This window comes from Panthera tigris, chromosome D4, assembly GCF_018350195.1.
Source record: "Panthera tigris isolate Pti1 chromosome D4, P.tigris_Pti1_mat1.1, whole genome shotgun sequence".
NCBI classification, from domain to species: Eukaryota; Metazoa; Chordata; class Mammalia; order Carnivora; family Felidae; genus Panthera; species Panthera tigris.
Window position 1 is genome coordinate 69288422 of NC_056672.1, and position 18742 is coordinate 69307163.

The 18742-nt window shown below is 40.7% G+C and overlaps 1 protein-coding gene across 1 annotated transcript in view; it reads right to left on the reverse strand.

Annotated features, from left to right (window-relative positions):
• The window catches only part of TMEM245 (transmembrane protein 245), a 97424-nt gene that overhangs the window by 5670 nt on the left and 73012 nt on the right, over positions 1-18742 (reverse strand). Inside the window, exons 14-16 of the mRNA XM_042963724.1 lie at positions 13200-13300; positions 11153-11327; positions 8703-8897 (exon numbers count right to left, since the gene is read on the reverse strand). Of these exons, the coding sequence (XP_042819658.1) occupies positions 8703-8897; positions 11153-11327; positions 13200-13300 (471 nt within the window). The remainder of the gene's footprint in view (positions 1-8702; positions 8898-11152; positions 11328-13199; positions 13301-18742) is intronic.

Sequence of the window (18742 nt, forward strand, 5' to 3'; positions counted from 1 at the left end):
CAGCGGAGAGGGAGAAGAGTCTACAGATATAGACAGAAGGCAGGAAGGAAGTCTGATGGGCCAACCTAAAGTCCCCACTCTATCTTGAAGGCCATGGAAGCTACTGTGGGAATTTTATCAGTAGACATACATAACATGTATGCCTCAGAAAAACCAGAGAGGCGGGGCACCTGGGTGGCTCAGGAGGCTAAGCGTCCGACTTCACCTCAGGTCATGATCTCGCAGCTCATGAGTTCGAGCCTTCCGTCGGGCTCTGTGCTAACAGCTTGGAGCCTGGAGCCTGCTTCGGATTCTGTGTCTCCCTGTCTCTCTGCCCCTCCCCTGCTTGCACTCTCTCTCTCTCTCTCTCTCAAAAATAAAAAAAATTTATTAAAAAAAAAAGAAGAAGAAAGGAAAACCAGAGAGGCTGCACTACAGAGCAGAGTGCAGGGACCAGTGGAGAGGCTACTGAGTAAGCCCAGCACTGGGTGATACCACTGGAAATACAGAGGAATGAGAGGATTCAGGATGTTTTCAAGTGACAGAAGCAAAGGAGAGGCACCAGTGAACAGAGCGTGAGCCAAGTACGTCCCTTCCCTCCTTCAATTCTCTTTCTTTCCTCGTCAGCCCAAACTAGCATGACAGGGAGTGAGGGGCACTCCAGCTGATATTCTGAATGTTAACGTAAAGGTCTGTGGCAGTGGTGATACTTTTTGGAGAACACCTTCGTAGCTCATTTTGCAAAGACAAGGAAAAAAAAAAAACTTCTTGCTCTATAAAGTTGGACGCGTTAAACCTTAGTTTAATTACTAAATGATTTCTTTTACAACATGACACTCATTTTTTATTTAACTTCGGAAATTAAACTATGAAAGATATTCACACTCTGATTAAAAGAATGCTTCTAAAAACAGCAATGGGCTACTAATAACTCCTGCTAGTGAAAGATTAAGTTGAGTTCCTAAAGGACCACATTCCAGCGTCGCACTCCGTACTGTCATGATGTGACAGAGGGAAGGAAAACCTTAATACAGAGAACAGCATTCCTGGAGGAGTCCCTGGGATATGTTCCTACTTCCTTCTTGCAGGCTTTGCTGCTCAGTTTTTGGTAGGAGTAAAATAAGTATATCAAAGCAAATCTGAATATCCTGTCTAAAAGTCAAGGAAGTACTGTAAGACACATGACTGCAGGAGAGTTTTTGCCCTCCCCCACACCTCCCAGACAGACCCAGTGTCGACAGAGAACAGAGGAGGTGATGTGCTCGAATTACTGAATCAAGGCAAAATAGTTGGGAGCCTTACACTGTGCGGTGTCTGTGACATCCACCCCCATCATACTGCAAACACCACTATCAACACTGAAGATCAAAGAAAGGGGGCCCTCCCCCCTTCGTTCTTCCTTAGGTGGATAGTTGTCGATCCGTCTGAAGACAGATGGGAGTACACAGAAGCAGTCTCGCAGATGGGTACCATCAGCTGCCATGGCCTGCCTCTGCAAACAGAAGGTATGTCTGCCTAATGAAATGTCACCATCCAGCCTCTGCTATCGCACCGCAGCAAGCCTGCTGTGTCTGAGGCCCTGAGAGAACGCCAGTGTGGCAGCAGCTCAGACAGCAAGAACAAACATGTCAGGATCAGGTCATGCAGGATCTTGCAAGCCACGTCAAGGACTTTGATCTTCCTCCTAAAACCAACGGGAGGCCATTTTTGGTAAGTGAGTATTGTGATCAGATATGCTTGGAAGCATATGTTTGGAAGAGAACAAGTGAGCTGCAGTGTGAAGGAACTAGAGAACCGTGAGAGAGGAGGCTGGGAGACTGGTTAGAGACCACGATGACCACACAGTCTGGGTGAGAAACGCAGCAGCTGCGCCCAGCTCAGACCAGGGGCATGGCCACAAAAATGGCCTCCCGTTGGCTTTAGGAGGAAGATCAAAGTCCTTGACGTGGCCTGCAAGACCCTACATGATCTGATCCTGACATGTTTCCTCGAGCTGTCTGAGCTGCTGCCATACGGGCGTTCTCTCAGGGCCTCAGACACAGAGGAAGAAGAGATCTGAGGGAAAGCAGACAGGACTTGGTAAGGGTGGTGACTGAGGAGACGGGGAGCAGGAAGAATGACCACAAACTGACATATGGAAGTGGAGTATAGCATTCCCCGAGGTAGGAAACAGGGGAACATTTGTTCTGGTGGAAGGGTGGAGGATGGCTCAAGAAGGAAGAGAAAGATCATTGGTTCAAAGGCACCAGCTCACCTGCTTTTTAGCTATGTGACTAGGGGCAAGCTAACCTCTCTAAGCCTTGATTCCCTCATCTATAAAACATGGAAACCTACAGCTCCTAACCTCATATGTGAACACTGGACAGATTAAATAAAATCACACACGTAAAGTTTTACCACAGAACTTCATCCCAGCAAGTGTCAGCAGAGGTGATGTTTGTTACTGTTTAAGGTCTCCTTTAGACTTCCCACTGAAGGGTGAGGTTTGGAACTCATGTTTCCTTCAGGCCCTTTCAAAACCCTATTAAAATGCCAGTAATGGTAATTTTTTTAAGGCATAAATTTATCTGGAAAAAAATTTTTTAAGAGAATATAAGAGGTAAGAGCAATAAACCTTTAAAGCATATTTATTTATTTTTAATGTTTGTTTATTTATTTTGAGAGGGAGAGAGAGAGAGAAAGAGAATCCCAAGCAGGTTCCATGCTGTCGGCACAGAGCCCGATGACGGATTCAATTCCATAAACCGAAGATCATGACCTGAGCTGAAAAGCAAGAGTTGGGAAGCTTTGACTGAGCCATCCAGGTGCCCCAAGAGCAATAAACTTTTAGAAGATGGAAAGCAGATGGGACAACTGCTCTGACCCAGCATACCCTAAAAGCTGATCCTAGACCAGTAGTGGAAAAAGCCAGGAAACTATTTGATTTATTCCATAAAATCTCTCATGAGGCTCAGGAACTGGTGATACCAAGTAAACTTCCGGAAGTGGTGTTAGGTGGGGCTAAATACAGCAGAACTGTCTTCAAGTCTGTTTAAAAAGCAGCACGACTCCACTGCTCCAATATCCTCACCTACCTCCACCTGGCCAACCAACTGCCCCTATCACTGGCAGAAAATGCTTGGGATTCTGTCTCTCCTTCTCTCTGTCCCTCCCCTGCTTGTGCTCTCTCTCTCTCTCTCTCTCTCTCAAAAATAAGTAAATAAACTTAAAAAATAAGAAAAGGATTAAAAAAATTAATCAAAAGCAGAGCATACTGGGTGGGCCACACCTATTCAGGCAAGCTCTTTAAAAAGGAGTCTTAGGGGCACCGGGGTGGCTCAGTCGGTTGAGCGTCTGACTTCGGCTCAGGTCATGATCTCACGGTCTGTGAGTTCGAGCCCTGCATCGGGCTCTCTGCTGACAGCTCGGAGCCTGGAGCCGGCTTCCGATTCTGTGTCTCCCTCTCTCTCTGGCCCTCCCCCGTTCATGCTCTGTCTCTCTGTGTCTCAAAAATAAACAAACATTGGAAAAAAAATTTAAAAAAAATAAAAAGGAGTCTTAGTGGTCAGAAAGAGAAGCCAGGAAAATGCTCTTCTGTTGGCCTCGAAGACGCAAACAGCCATGTTAGGAAACTGCCTATGGATAGCTGCAAGTCTCAGTTCTACACCTGCAAGAAAATGAACTCTGCCAACAAGAAGCAAGCTTGAAACCCAGCCCAGGGATGAAACCCCAGCTCCAGCTGACACCTTGACCGCAGCCCTGTCAGAGCCGAAGCAGACAATTCGGCCACCCTGTGCCCGGACTGCCGACCCATGAAAACTTTAATATAATAAATGTATGTTGTTTTAAGCCACTAACTTAGTGGTAATTTACTATGCATCTCACACACACACACACACACACACACACACACACACACACACACAAACACACACACACACTAATAAATACCTGAATCCTAAAAAGGTAGATTTTACCTATGTAAATAACACCTCAATAAACCAGTCTGAAAAAAAAAAAAATGTGGTAAGAATGGAAATCTCTATGGAGGGATTGGAAGATAAAGTTGAAGAAATCACCCAGAAAATGGAAGCAAAGAATCAGAAATGGAAAAACAGCAGAGATAAGAAAATGAGATGACCAGTGAATAAGACTCAACATCAAAATAAGTTTCTGAAAGGGCGAGAAGGAAATCACAGATCAAATAATTCAAGAAAAACTTTAGGACTACAGAACATAAGTTTCCAATTTTAAAGGTCTCATCCAGCACCAATCCGAACACCAACAAAAAAAAGTAAAATAAAATAAGAGCATCCTATCGGTTTTCAAATAAATTACAAAGAACCAGGAATCAGAATGGCTTCAGACTTTTAACAACCATGGAAGCCAGAACACAATGAAGAAATAAACAGAAAGTCTAAAGGTAAAAATTTTCAAACATAAAATTCTAAACCGAGGCAAGCTATTAAGTACGGCCTTAAGAGAAAACTTTCCAGTCCTATATCATCACCGAAACTCATTTCCTATGCATTCTTTCCCAAAAATCTATAGGAGGCTGTGCTCCAACAAAAAGGAAATAAATCAGGAAAGAAAATGATATGGGAAATTATACAGGAAGTAAGCATTCCAACACAGGGGAGAACTGAGGGAATGACAGCTGATAGCTGAAGAGTAGGCGAAAGGGCAGCCGGCATCCACTGGAGCAGATGAGAAGGCTCCAGCAGAGACTTTACCAGGAAGATAAAGCTTGTAGCATACTCATTGCAACTAATATCCTGAGCGAGGAGATGCAAACAGCCGGCACATAGCTTGAGGCTAGTTAGGAGTACTCAGAAAACAAAGTCAACAAAAAACAGGACCTTTATAACGCAAAGAAAAGCAAAAAGTTGTATAAAGTAAGGAAATACAGAATATACAAGAAGGTTCAAACAGGAATATAATTTACGGTCATAATAATTTAAGGGCCAAATACTGATCGAACCAGTATCACGGTTCAATAGTGGGAGGGTGGTGGTAAAAGAGCTAATTTTTCACCTTCTAATTGGGAAATAAAAAGAAAATGCCTATTCATGAAAAAAAATCAAGAAATAAAGATTCTATTTCAAGATATGGAGAAAAAAATCAAATCAAAAAAGTCAAAAAGTGGTTCTTCTCAGAGAAGAAGGGAAAGGGAAAAGGCAAAGGATATTTTTCGCAACAAGCTTTGTAGAAATTTTTGACCTTTTCAGCTACACGTATACGTAATTTCTAAAGAAAAAAAAAAAGATGAAGACTATAAAAGCCCTCACGCTATATTTTTCAACCCCCACTTCACCTAAGTGACAACATACTGCCTTCAAAAGGGAGAAGGGGAAAGAGGTCATTTGTCTCTGGAAGGATTTATATTAGTTTCTTTTGTTTCACCTTAAAAACCAACTCCTGCTTTACTAACTTTGAATCACTGTAAGTTTTTCTAAAATAACAGCAAAACCCAAATGTCCATCAACTGGTGAATGAATAAAGAAGATGTGGGGGCACCTGGGTGGCTCAGTCAGTTGAGCGTCCGACTTCGGCTCAGGTCATGATCTCATGGTTCATGGGTTTGAGTACCACATCAGGTTCTATGCTGACAGCTCAGAGCCTGGAGCCTACTTTGGATTCTGTGTCTCCCTCTCTCTCTGCCCCTCTCCCACTCACGCTTTGTCTCTCAAAAATAAAAAAAAAATTAAAAAAATTGTTTTAAAAAGATGTGACACTTTGTCTCTCAAAAATAAACAGTAAAAAAATTTTTTTAAAGATGCGGTGTGTATATATGTGTGTGCGTGCACATGCACACAGATGCACACACACAATGGAATACTACACAGCAATGAAAAAGAATTTTCACTGGAATTCACCCTTCACTGGAGGGTATTATGCTAAGTGAAATAAGTCAGTCAGAGAAAGACACACATCCTATGTTTTCACTCATATGTGGAATTTGACAAATTTAACAGAAGACCATAGGGGAAGGGAAAGAAAAGTAAGTTACAAACAGAGAGGAGGCAAACTATAAGAGACTCTTACATACAGAGAACTAAGGGTGGGGGGTGGGGAAAATGGGTGATGGGCATTGAGGAGGGCACTCATTGGGATGAGCGCTAGGTGTTGTATATAAGTGATGAATCACAGGAATCTACTCCCAAAGCCAGACTACACTGTATACACTGTATATACTTAATTACTCACGTTTAAAAACATAAATAAATAAAATAACAGCAAAATATTGATCAACCAATGTTCTCTCTGTTTTTTGTATGGACACCCAAGGAGTAGGGTTCCAGTTATCATGTGCTCTTTATTGCTTTCAAGCAACTGTCCACTGGTTTCTCAGGTATCCACATACTTGCCTGTAAGAGGCAAAGGCAGAAATGGGTATCATAGTGTCACCACCTTCAAAATGGCTTTTGTTACAACTGCCTAAGTGCCTCTCCTTTTATTCTTTTTAAGGAAATGGATTTTTTCCCTGCCATCAAGTAGGTGCCTTGCATTAGCTAAAATGGCCCTCTAACCAACTGGGTCTAATTCAGAAACTATATTCTACCTGTTCTGAGTTAAAGGACCACGTCTTCTTCACAACATACAACACAACACTAAATGAGCAGAACCAGGTCTCTAAAGAATTTTAAATAAAAAGATAGTTTCAGTAAATATTTTTTCAGAATCAACTTGTTAATGACTCCTCGATTACACTAGAACACCTAATGGCAGGAAAAAAATATTTTCCAGTTGAGAATAAGAAGGACAATGTAGTATAGTCTCTGAAAAGTTAAAATCCTATATTCTGAGACTTCTTACTTTTTTGCACTGTTAAAAGTTTACCTTACCTTTTGGTTGTTAACATGTGATTTCTGGTACATACACAAAGAAAAACTGCTTAACAAGTATTCACTAAAGTTAAACCAGCTGTGCACTTCACCCTTCCTCTTCTTGGTATATACACAAATGAAGTACACATGTCTATCAGGACACACGTACTACAAGACAGGTTCAGAATAGAAACTGGAAGCTACGCAAATGTCCATCAATACTGCAATGAATAAATTGTGGTCTATTCGTATACTGGAATACCAGGTGGCAATAATAAAGAATGACCTTGACGTGCAACAATGTGGGTGGATGCCATAGACACAGTGGTGAGCAAAAGATGCCTGACTCCCAAATACTTAGGACATGACTCCTTTTACGTGAAGTTCAAAAACAGGCAAAGCCAATCTAAGGTGACAGTAGTCAGATTATAAGCAGAGAAGGGGTCTGACTGAGAGGGTGTAGTGGTCAGATTATAAGCAGAGAAGGGGTCCGACTGAGAGGTTGTATGGGGAAGGCTTTTGGAGTAAATACTCTGTATCTTAATACTCTATATCTTAATACCCATGCTTATATGGGTATACGTATATGAAAAAAATCATCCCATCAAGTTGTATATTTAAGATGTGCATCTCAGCTCATGTAAGACATGCCTGAATAAAAAGGTTTTTGTTTTGTTTTGTTTTTTAATTGCACCTGGGTGGCTCAGTTGGCTAATTGTCAACTCTTGATCTTGGCTCAGGTCGTGATCTCAGTTTGTCAGATGAGGACTCAGTGTAGGGCTCTGTGCTGACAGCACGGAGCCTGCTTGAGATTCTTTCTCTCCCCCTCTCTCTGCCCCTCCCCGGCTTGTGCTCTCAAATAAAAATAAACTTTAAAAATAATTTTTTTAAATTTTGACACAATCAGGGGAAAATTTTAAATTACAATTTACATTACATTATAATTTATCTTAAGGTATGTTGGTGACAGAAGACAGCAATTATGAGTTCAATGTCTGTCTGTACATGCAAAATAAGTTATAACTCCATACTGGTGCACTCAAAAACTTCTCCCCCAACTTTTTAATGTGAATGTTTATTTATTTATTTTGAGATAGAGCAGGGGAAGGGCAGAGAGAGAGAGAATCCCAAGTAGGCTTTGCATCTTCAGCACACAGCCCAATGTGGGGTTCAATCTTCTGAACCATGAGATCCTAAGCTGAAACCAAGAGTCAGATGCTTAACTGAATGAGCCATCCGGGGGCCCCTCCAACTTTTTCATTTGAAAAAGTGTAAACCTAAAGAAAAATCAAAAGACTGGTGCAATTAGCAACCATATATCCTTCATCTAGATTCACCAATTGTTAACATGTTGTTCTAGTTACTATTAGTGTTGGCTGAACTATTTGAAAATAAGTTGCAGACATCTTGACATCTCACCCCTTGAGGATATTCTGCTATACAACCAGAGTGTCATTAATCATCCCTATGAAATTAAACACTGATACAATAATACTGTTTAATATATAGCTCATATTCAGATTTCTCTAATTGTTCCAGAAATGTTCTTTATAGATTCTCCCCATCACTAATCCAAAGTCCTATCATTGATTACAGCACTGCATTTGGTTGTCCTATTTCCTGACTCTCTTTTAATCGGGTACACCATGTCCAAGTGGGTTTGTTAATTTTTTAATCTATTTTTGGTCTTTCATGACATGAACCATTCTGTCCCAATTTTGTTTTTAAGTTTTCCTGGTATCTGAAACCCAAATGTCTGCAAACAAATGGTTTCTCTTTCCTTAGTGTCTTCTACAATCTTAAGCAGAGCATGCACACTGAAATACCTATATGCTGACAGACTATTGGGGTGAAAAACTATAGAGACAGGATAGTTCAGTTTCACACACGATTCATCATCATTCTGCTTTAACTCACCGCTGAGTCTGAGCAGGCCATGGGGTCTGGTTTGGCGTGGGCACTGAATTCGTGGGACTCACTAGCATGGCACTGTAGATATTGGAAGCGACCACGAGTATGCAGAGAAGTATGGGCCCAATGATTGCTCCTTCCAGGCCTAAGTAGTACGCCCCACCAGCCACTGCCAAGCCTGTCAAGTAAGGATGCCCACCTCTGGAATAAAGAGCATACAGGTTAGCTCATGGTTTTTTACACACATAAACTTTGGAGTCAATCTGAAACACATCTCTAACACAATGTTCATTCCTAACATATAAGGCCATTGATTGCATGACCAGTTTTATTTAGAGTACATCAGTGCAGGTAACTAAACATCGGTTGTAATAATAATGAGAGCCAAACAGTTTCTTACCTAGGTAACAAGTACAACATTTTCCTTTTTCTAAGGTCCCACAATGGAAGGAGTTAAGTCAGACTGTTAACAGGTATCCTACACCCCTCACACAGCTGCCTGGCCTAGGTGAGTGTTGACTGAGGAATCGTTGCTAAGTCACTTGTTAAGTTAACTTCCATCAAGGATAGTTAAGTGGGCACAATGCAGTGTGTAATTCAAATAATTATGCTTTTTATAAGATAATATAACAGCACCCATGATATGCATAAGTTAGACTTGGGGCAACCTTCTAAAATAGTTATTAAACACAGGTAATGCTAAAAGGCCTCATGAGGAAACTATCCGTCACAAAGCCCAAGATTCTATTTCACAGGAGAGTCCTAATTGCCTTCCAGCTTATCACAGTATCACTTACATAAGTGGTATACAGTAAGGCAGATCACAGCAGCACGGCATACTGATAACAGTAACAAATGACCACGGACATAAGAAGGACTTGGAAATAAGGTATGTTCTATTTCTAGTTTTCAAACACAGATGACTTGAACAATTTACTGAGGGGCAAATAGCTGACACTCTGGAATAATGTTCTGTTCTGAATTGTTACAATTCAATAAATAACATTTAAGGTGAGCTAGTCTTCAGAAAACCAATACAGTATATTCATAAACTATCTTTCTCATTCAAAAAAAATTGGGGGGAAAATTTTAGGGCAATATTCCACATATGCTACATAAGTAAGCTTTTCCCCTAAATGATACATCAAAAACTTATTCTCTCAAAAATGCTTAACAGTTAAAAAAGAAAAAAGTGTGGAAGCTTTTAAATTAAGGCTTCCTTTATTTAAAAACTAAAGCAATTTACACAAAATCCTTATTTCCTGATGATGCTGGTTAAATATGTGACTTTATTAAGATAAAGTCACATAAATTTTAAATTCTAGCTAGAAACATCAATAAAAAATTTATAGCAAAGTTTAGAGAAATGAAATCATTTAACCATAAATCACATAACTACTCTTACTATTTAAATTTCAACTGTTAAGTACTAGTTAACCATACTCTGATGTCCTCCTTTGGTCTTTCATTTTCTCTTTCAAGTTTTAGACATAAAAGTGCCACTAAGGCTGGCATATGCAGTTGTTGATTTCCTTTTGCTTGGGAAGTCTAGGCCTTCAGTTGTATACCATTTGTTTCTGCTTTAACTTACTAGAGAGAAAACAAGGTGGCAATTTGTCCCTATATAATTTCAAATTAACTGAAGGTCACTCTTTCCATGAACACTTACTGCGACAGTAAGTTTTACTTGCAGAAAATTTACTATATTACCTATTATGATAGTTTCAGTACGCGTATTCTGAACTGGGGTAGCTGATTAGAGTTCAGCATGTGGTCACATCCTAGATTCTAACAAGCAATGAGAATATGGATACATGACTAAATGAGAATTGGCTTGATTTACTTAGTGCAATTTTGAAAAGAGGTACCAAAATCTATAAAAACAGGTATTTATTTATTATACAGTCAGTGTTTGGATTCTGTCTTAAATTTAACCTGTATTCATCATAGAACCATACTATAATATCTTAAGTAAAGAGAACTCTGCTTATCAGACATTAACTTGATGAGATTTGGTTGCACATGGATCCTCAGACATACAATTTAATAATGTTTTTCTCCAAGAGCAAAGTAGTTCTGAAAATAACCACTAATTCATTATTGTACTTACAGCTATTTATGTACATCTAGTAATATTTCTTTCCTAGATTAATGTCACTAAAACAGAAGATTATACATAATTTTGTGTTAAGCCAGGGTCTCATACATTTTAAATACTTATGTAATAAGAAAATAGCATACCTTGAAAATGGTATTAATTATATTACATTAAATTTTGATTCTATCAGTGGGATCACGAAAGACTACTTCACAGAAAAATCCTACCACGTGTCCCTTTTCCCATCCCCAAAAGAAAAACAAAACAAAACAAAACAAACAACTCTCCTTAAAAAAAAGGTCACATAAATCCCTGGATAGGATTCACCAACAACTTGAGAAGTTCTATGGGTACTTACCCTGATATATCAGAGTAGATGGCAGTGTCTACAAAGTATGTTGGCAAGAGATGAAAAACCAGCAGTAAGATGGCTTTGCACCCTAAGCCTTGTGTGAGCCACAGGTCTAGAACGGCAGGTATTGCCGCCCAGTATGTCCCCAGAAATGGCACTGCTCCGAGGATTGCTGCTAACGCTAATAAGAAATTGAAAGAAGAGCAACTGAACACCACATTAAAAGAGTGACAGAACAACAGACCTCACAACTGGTTCCTCCTACTTAAAAGTTTACACCAAAACAAGGGAAATAAATACAAACTCAAATTTTAGCCCATGATAATGCCCTGTGTAACTGAATCTGCTAGTTAAACGGAGGTCTGATACCTTATATCTTAAAACCCGATGCTGAAAATCTTTCTAAAGTGTGTGTGTCTACATCCTGGGTTTCTTCTTAAGCAACAAAATTCTAGTATCCTGCAGTTGTTGTTGTCTCTTTTTTTCCTCCGAGAGAGAGAGAGAGAAAGAGAAAGAGCACATGCATGAGCAGGGTAGGGGCAAAGGGACAGAGAGGGCAGGAGACACAGAATCTTACACAGGCTCCATGCCTAGCACAGAGCCCCACGTGAGGCTTGATTTCACGAAGTTGGGGCTCAAGTTCATGACCATGAGATCTTAAGCTGAGCTGAAATCAAGAGTCAGATGTTGAACCGACTGAGCCACCCAGGTGCCCCCTGCAGTTGTTATTCTGAATCAATGGTTAGTTCATATACAGTCCTATAATGTAACTGTAAAGCATTGGTCCAAATTTGTACGGGGTCCAAAGGCAAATTAAAAATTAGTTTCTAAACCTCAGAGAGGAACGTATAATCTTCACCTTGCTTCTAATAAAAGTGAAATGTAATCTAAACAAAAACAAGAACAAAAGCCCTGCTAGTTGAAGGAGGTTACTTCAAGTTCACCCCCTTCCAGAGCTGTATGCCCACTCTCTCTCATCTGGTTCCCCTCCAGAGGAAAAGTCAGGCAGATATGGATTCTAGTTCTGGTCCTACCACTAACCAGGTATGTGACCTTGGAAAATTTTTGGTTTCTCACCTACACAACAGGAACACTACCTACCCTGCCTGCCTCACAAGATCATTATAAAACAATGACCTCCATGTGTTGTCAGGCTGCTTGCATGTCAAAGAGTGGCTTAGCCAAGACTGAAGTAGGAAAGAACATGAATGAACTTGGGGATGTAAAGAAGAGTGTGTGGACAAAAGGGGGAAATGGTAGAGGGCAGACAAGCAGCCACAGAAATAAAGGAAAAGTGGAAGGAGAGGAGCAGAAATAATGCAGAGGAAAAAGTAAAAGATGGTTATTGAACCATCAAGGTGCTTATGGAATGAGGGCATTATCAGAATAGATCCTAAGAGGTATGGAGACAGCTTATGTGCCCTCAGAGGCATTTGTCTTGCCCCTAGGACAGTATCCTTCATGGAACAGAGCTATTCGACCAACTCATTGCTCCCTATCAGTTCAATTCAAACATTTACTGAGTGCCAATTATTACTGAGTACCAAGTATTTACTGAGTACTGTGTGCTGTGCTAAGTGCTAGGACATTCACTCATTTATCAAGTACTTCTGCAGTGCTTTCTTTCTTTTTGTTTTTTAATGTTTTATTTATTTTTGGAACAAAGAGCATAAGCAGGGGAGGGGCAGACAGAGAGGGAGACACAGAATCTGAAGCAGGCTCCGGGCTCCCAGCTATCAGCACAGAGCCCGATGCAGGGCTTGAACTCAGGACGGACTGTGAGATCATGACCTGAGCTGAAGTCGGAGGCTTAATCAACTGAGCCACCCAGGTGCCCCTTATGCAGTGCTTTCTAAGTGCTGGGTATCATTCTAGCTACTGGAGATACAGCATAAATAAACATTACAAATCATACTTCTGCTCCTAATCTAGACTAGATTACATCTCAAAATTTAGTATTTTAAATTTGAGGAAGATGACATTTCCCAACATACGTAAAATGGCTTCATTTTCCTTAAATAGAGGACAGGGGAAGTTAGGATACTATTGTTACCTGATGGTATGAAGACAATATTGATGCCAAATATAGTATGAGTCAGCCAAGTGTACAATCCGTAGAAGCCAGCCATTTTGAGGGAAGCATCAAACACCCCTCTAGAATACCCAAAGATAAAAGGGAAAGTAAATAAACACAGTATCACATTGCGATGCAAAAACGGAAGTTGTTCCAGGCCTCTGGCTACTTCATTCCAAATCTGATAACAACTTCAATTTTTCCAATGGCCTGAGAATGCCCTTTGCATTTTATTTCAAAGAAACATAAAGCCTTTATTTTAAAACCCCAGAACAAGTTTAGTAAATTTCTCTGATGAAAAAAATAACTGAAATGAAACACCTTAAAATACCCTGCTCGCTGAAATAATCAACTTTTCACCTCTGAAGCACATCTTCCACCACCAAAATAAATGGAAAACAAAAAGTAAGTATGACTCTCTTATTTCTGAGGACATAAACTCTAAGAAATCGGTGGCCAACCCTCCCCTTTGAAGACAAGTGCAAGAGAATTTAACCTGCATTTCATGGGTCTTCTCTTATTAACAAAGTTTTCCCACATTCCTTCAACTCTGCAACCAAGCCTACAGAGTAACTTCTACAAATGCTATCAAAGAATGCAGGTTATTGGGAGAGAATTTATGGAAGAAAAAAAAAAAATCTTATTACCTCCCAAGTAAAATGAGAGAGGAAAACACAAAAGGGGTAAAAACAGATCCACATAGTTGGTGATTAGTAGGAACAAAGTACATGAAAATCTGCAATTGCAGGTGCTTCAGCTTTGGTTTCCAGCTGGAAGATTAAGGTAGTGTTGTGTGAAAAGTAATAAGGAACTGCTCAGAGAGAACACAAAGGCAGCAAACCATAAGTTTATGATGCCAAAGGTATCATAAAATTACAAAACCAGGACTCTGGGGGGTACAGGGGAAGCAGGGTCATATACTCATGAGAGAAGGAAAAGCTGTCTATAATTAAAAAAAATCAGGGAACGTGGCAGCAAAGGGGACACTGTACACACAAAAGGAAACGATAAGCTTTTCCAAAGCATTCCAAGAGACGTGCTGTAAGAGCAAAGCCAACCTAGTGATTCAGTCATTGTAACAGGGTTCTGACACATGGATTTGGTGACACGGTGGCTCCCCAAATTGTGAAACCTTCTTCGTCATCCTGACCAGCAGCTTTCACTCAAGAATATGGGGTTGCCATGTGCCTTCTGACAAAAAGATGCAGATTAAAGTTGTATAAAAAAGACCGAGAGGAAGGGAGACAGCCCAGAGGAAACAGAAAAGACCTGAACTGAATAGGAGACGGAGGAAGAAGAGAAACTAGCAGAGCTTCAGGTTTTAAACCTGAGGGGGAGAGAATGGCAGTGTCTCAAAGACGTGGAAAAGCCCAGAATGAGCGAAGACACGGGAGATAAGGGAATACATTTGGTTTGGGCAATGGTAAGAAATAAGGATGATGAAAATACCCTTGAGGTAGCTGGAAATAAAAGACAAAGTCAATGGAGAACTTGGGACAAAAACTTTGAGATGTGCCAGAAGAGATGAATCATAGGAAAGGAGAAGATATCCCCAGGGGCAAACCTAGAGAAAATGGGGCAATGGGCTGCGTTCCCACAGGGGACCTAAGGACAAAAACACACCAGCCAAAGAGATCATGAAATCACTTCTGCAGTAGGCAGAAAAGTCACTAGAGTGTAGTATTCCAAGAGACCAAAGGAGAAAGAAGCTTTTGAGAAAGAGGGGATGATATTAAGGTCAATACCCCAGGGAGATTAATAAGAATAACGTCTAAGGAAAAAAAGTACAGAATTGGAACAGAACTGGGGAGGTCAATGACAAAAGATAGATGTTTTCACCTACCTTAATGTTATTCAAAAATTTTTTCACCAACCTCATGTTATTCAAAAACTCTTAAGCCAAAATGAAGTTGACATCAAAGGTGCAACAAAATATTGCAACTGAATCTCCCCCTCTGGGTGGCACGGAGGCAAAACTTCAATCCAAAAAGGACCACTTCTAGGAAACAGCACACAATTGCCCTTCTTCTTTACCTCTGGGAATACTCATTGCTGTAACATTCTCACTAAGGCAACTCGCAAGTAATTTTGTGGATCCTAAATGCATCCCATGCTGTTTACAGTTACTAAACATTTTCATGTAACCCAATGAAGGATGAAAAGGCAAGGCATTCCCCTCTATCTTATTACTTATGATCTGGTACACAAGGTTTTTATAAAACAGCAAAGAAAAATCCCCTAACAATTTACTAGTAGACAGAATTTTTTTTAGCTCCATCAAATTCCTAGCATTTTTTTCTTTTTTAATCAGCTTTACTGAACTATAATTTACAAACAATAAAATTCAACAAATTTTGGCAAATGTGTACAGTTGTGTAACCATCATCACAATCAAGATATAGACTACTTCCGTCACCCCAAAACGTTCCCTCATGCCCTTTGACAGTCTATCCCTCCCTGAATCCTGATCCCTGACATCAACTAGATATGCTTTCTGCCACAATGGTTTTGCCTTTTCTAGAATTTCATATGAACATAATCATACATTATGCAGTTTTTTTATTTTTTTAAACATTTATTTATTTTTGACAGACAGAGAGAGACAGAGCATGAGCAGGGGAGGGGCAGAGAGAGGGAGACACAGAATCCGAAGCAGGCTCCAGGCTCTGAGCTGTCAGCACAGAGCCGGACGCGGGGGCTCGAACCCACGAACCGGGGAGATCATGACCTGAGTCGAAGTCGGACGCTTAATGGATTGAGCCACCCAGGCACCCCACATTATGCAGCTTTTTAAAAAATTGTGGTAAAATATACATACCAAGCAATTTGCCATTTAACCATTTTTAAGTGTATAGTTCAGGAGTGTCAAGGACATTCACACTTTCATTATGTAGCTTTTGTGTTGGGTTTCTTTAATCTCGTTCAATGTTTTGAGATTCACCCACATGGTTATCAGCACTTTGTTCCTCTTTAACTGCTGAGTAGTCCATTATTTGGATATAGCACAATTAGATTATGTAATCACCAGCTGATGGACATTTGGGTTTTTCCAGTTTGGAGCTACTGTGAATAATGTTGCTATGAACACTTGAGCAGAAGTCTTTGCATGGACATACACCTTCACTGCGTTTCAGTAAATACCTAGGAATGGAGATGCTGGGTCATACGGTATGTTTTAATTTTACAAGAAACACCAGCAATTCCTTTCATCTCTCAATTAAAAGAAAGTGTCGAGTCCATGGTCAATCAGCCAGAAGTCACTGCCTGCTATATTACGCCACATCTCCTCAAGATGTGAGGCTAAATTTAATATTTATAGTATTATGGGGGTGGATACTGGCAGAAAGAGCAATTCAGCTCGTGAAAACCTAAATGACAATGCATCTGAAGCCCCTATTAAGTGACCCAGTGGTACACTAGGTGCCCAATAAACAGTAACTATTTTTGGTGCTATGGTATTTACTATTTCTTGAGATCAGTATGTTTCATTGATGCCCAGAGTATTTTTTTTTAATTTTTTTTTTTTAACGTTTATTTATTTTTGAGACAGAGAGAGACAGAGCATGAACGGGGGAGGGGCAGAGAGAGAGGGAGACACAGAATCTGAAACAGGCTCCAGGCTCTGAGCTGTCAGCACAGTGCCCGACGCGGGGCTTGAACTCACGGACCGCGAGATCATGACCCGAGCTGAAGTCGGCCGCTTAACCGACTGAGCCACCCAGGCGCCCCAATGCTCAGAGTATTCTGATGATGAAGACTCTAGAAAGTTGCAGTGCAAGAGCTGAGTGTTCCTGAAATAAGAAGGTAAGGTCAAGAGACACTAATGTTTGCTAAGTACCCCATGTGGTAAACTGAGTAACAGCCCCATAAAAATGTCTACATCCATGCCCAGGCCCTATGAATATGTTACCTTATTTGGCAAATGGGACTTTGCAGATGTGACTGAGCTAAGTAAGCATTGTGAGATCAAGGTGATTATCCTGGATTACTGGATTGGCACAATGTAATTACAGAAGTCCTTATAAGAGGGAGGTGGCTGATATAAGACAGAGGTGATGGATGCACAAATTGTGAATATATTAAAACCACTGAATTGTATACTTTAAAATGGTTAAAATGGTGAATTTCATGTGTATGCATTTTATCTCAGTAAAAAAAAAAAATTATAAAAAGAGGGATGTAGGAGAGTCAGAGTTACAGAAGGAGACATGAGGACAAAAGCAGAGGTCAGAGAGAAGGAGACATTTGAAGACACTACATTGCCAGCTTTGAACATGAAAGACCACAAGCCAAGGAGTGCAGGCAGCCTCCAGAGGCTGGAAAGGGCAAGGAAACCGATTCTCCCATAAAGCTTCCAGAAAGAACGCAGGCCTGCTGAGAGTCTAATTTTAGGCCTTTTGACCTCTAGAACTGTCAGATAAAAAAAATCTATGTGGTTTAAGCCACTAAGCTTATGGTAATGTTAGAGCTACAATCAGAAACTAACACAATCCAGTATGAGCCAAGCACTGCGTTACATGCTTTGTCTATGTCGTTCCATTGACTCCTTGCTAGTGCCTCTGATTCATCCGGAAAAGAGACGCTTGGGGCACTTGGGTGGCTCAGTCAGTTAAACATTCGACTCTTGGTTTTGGCTCAGGTCATGATCTCCCAGTTTGTGGGTTTGAGCACCATGTCAGGCTCTACAAGGAGCCTGCTTGGGATTCATTCTTTCTTTCTCCCTCTGCTCCCTTCCCCACTTGTGCACACTCTCTCTCTCAAATAAACTTTAAAAAGAGAGAGAGAGACAGAGACAGAGAGAGACAGAGACAGACTGACTCTTGGTCAAAAATCAGGTAAATCTGTTAAAATCTTTTCTCTAAAAAAGAAAAAGAAGAAGAAAGTTCAAAATGAGGGTGAGGGTGGGAGGAATGGTACTGAGCCAGTCACAGTTAAAAGGCAAGAAAACTCTTCTGGGAATTGTTGGATCGGTGTACTAGATCACTCTGGTACACTAACTCCAAATCCAGTCACCCAACTCACTAAAGATCAAGATGTTGGATGAAGATGTATTTTTGGTATCCAGATTCCTATTCTATATTACGAAGATATTCACCTGCAGGCCAAACATGTACTTAATGGTCCTCAAGGCCAAGAGACCACCAAGAGAAGCCTGGGCAGCTGCATGACACCTGCATCTGGCTCTGGCCAGGGCCATTATTCGATGGTGGCTATCCTAGCTGACCACTTCCAAAAGGGGACTAAGGCTCAGTATACCCATCCCGAGGCAAACTGGGGTCCTAATCACCGTATTAGAGTGAAACGTTCTGGAAAATAGAAGTAGAACATGGGGAAAGGGGAGAGGAACACAGCAGCAATGAAAGATGCAACAGGCCACATGTGGCGGCCACAATGTGTGTGTCTGTGCCTTGCTGGTGCAACGCTACGTAGAACTCTATGACCCACTCCGCACCCAACGCACTGGCTTTTAGTCAGGTGGATGCCTATCGTGGGAGCTAGTACATCCGAGTGATCTAGTGCAC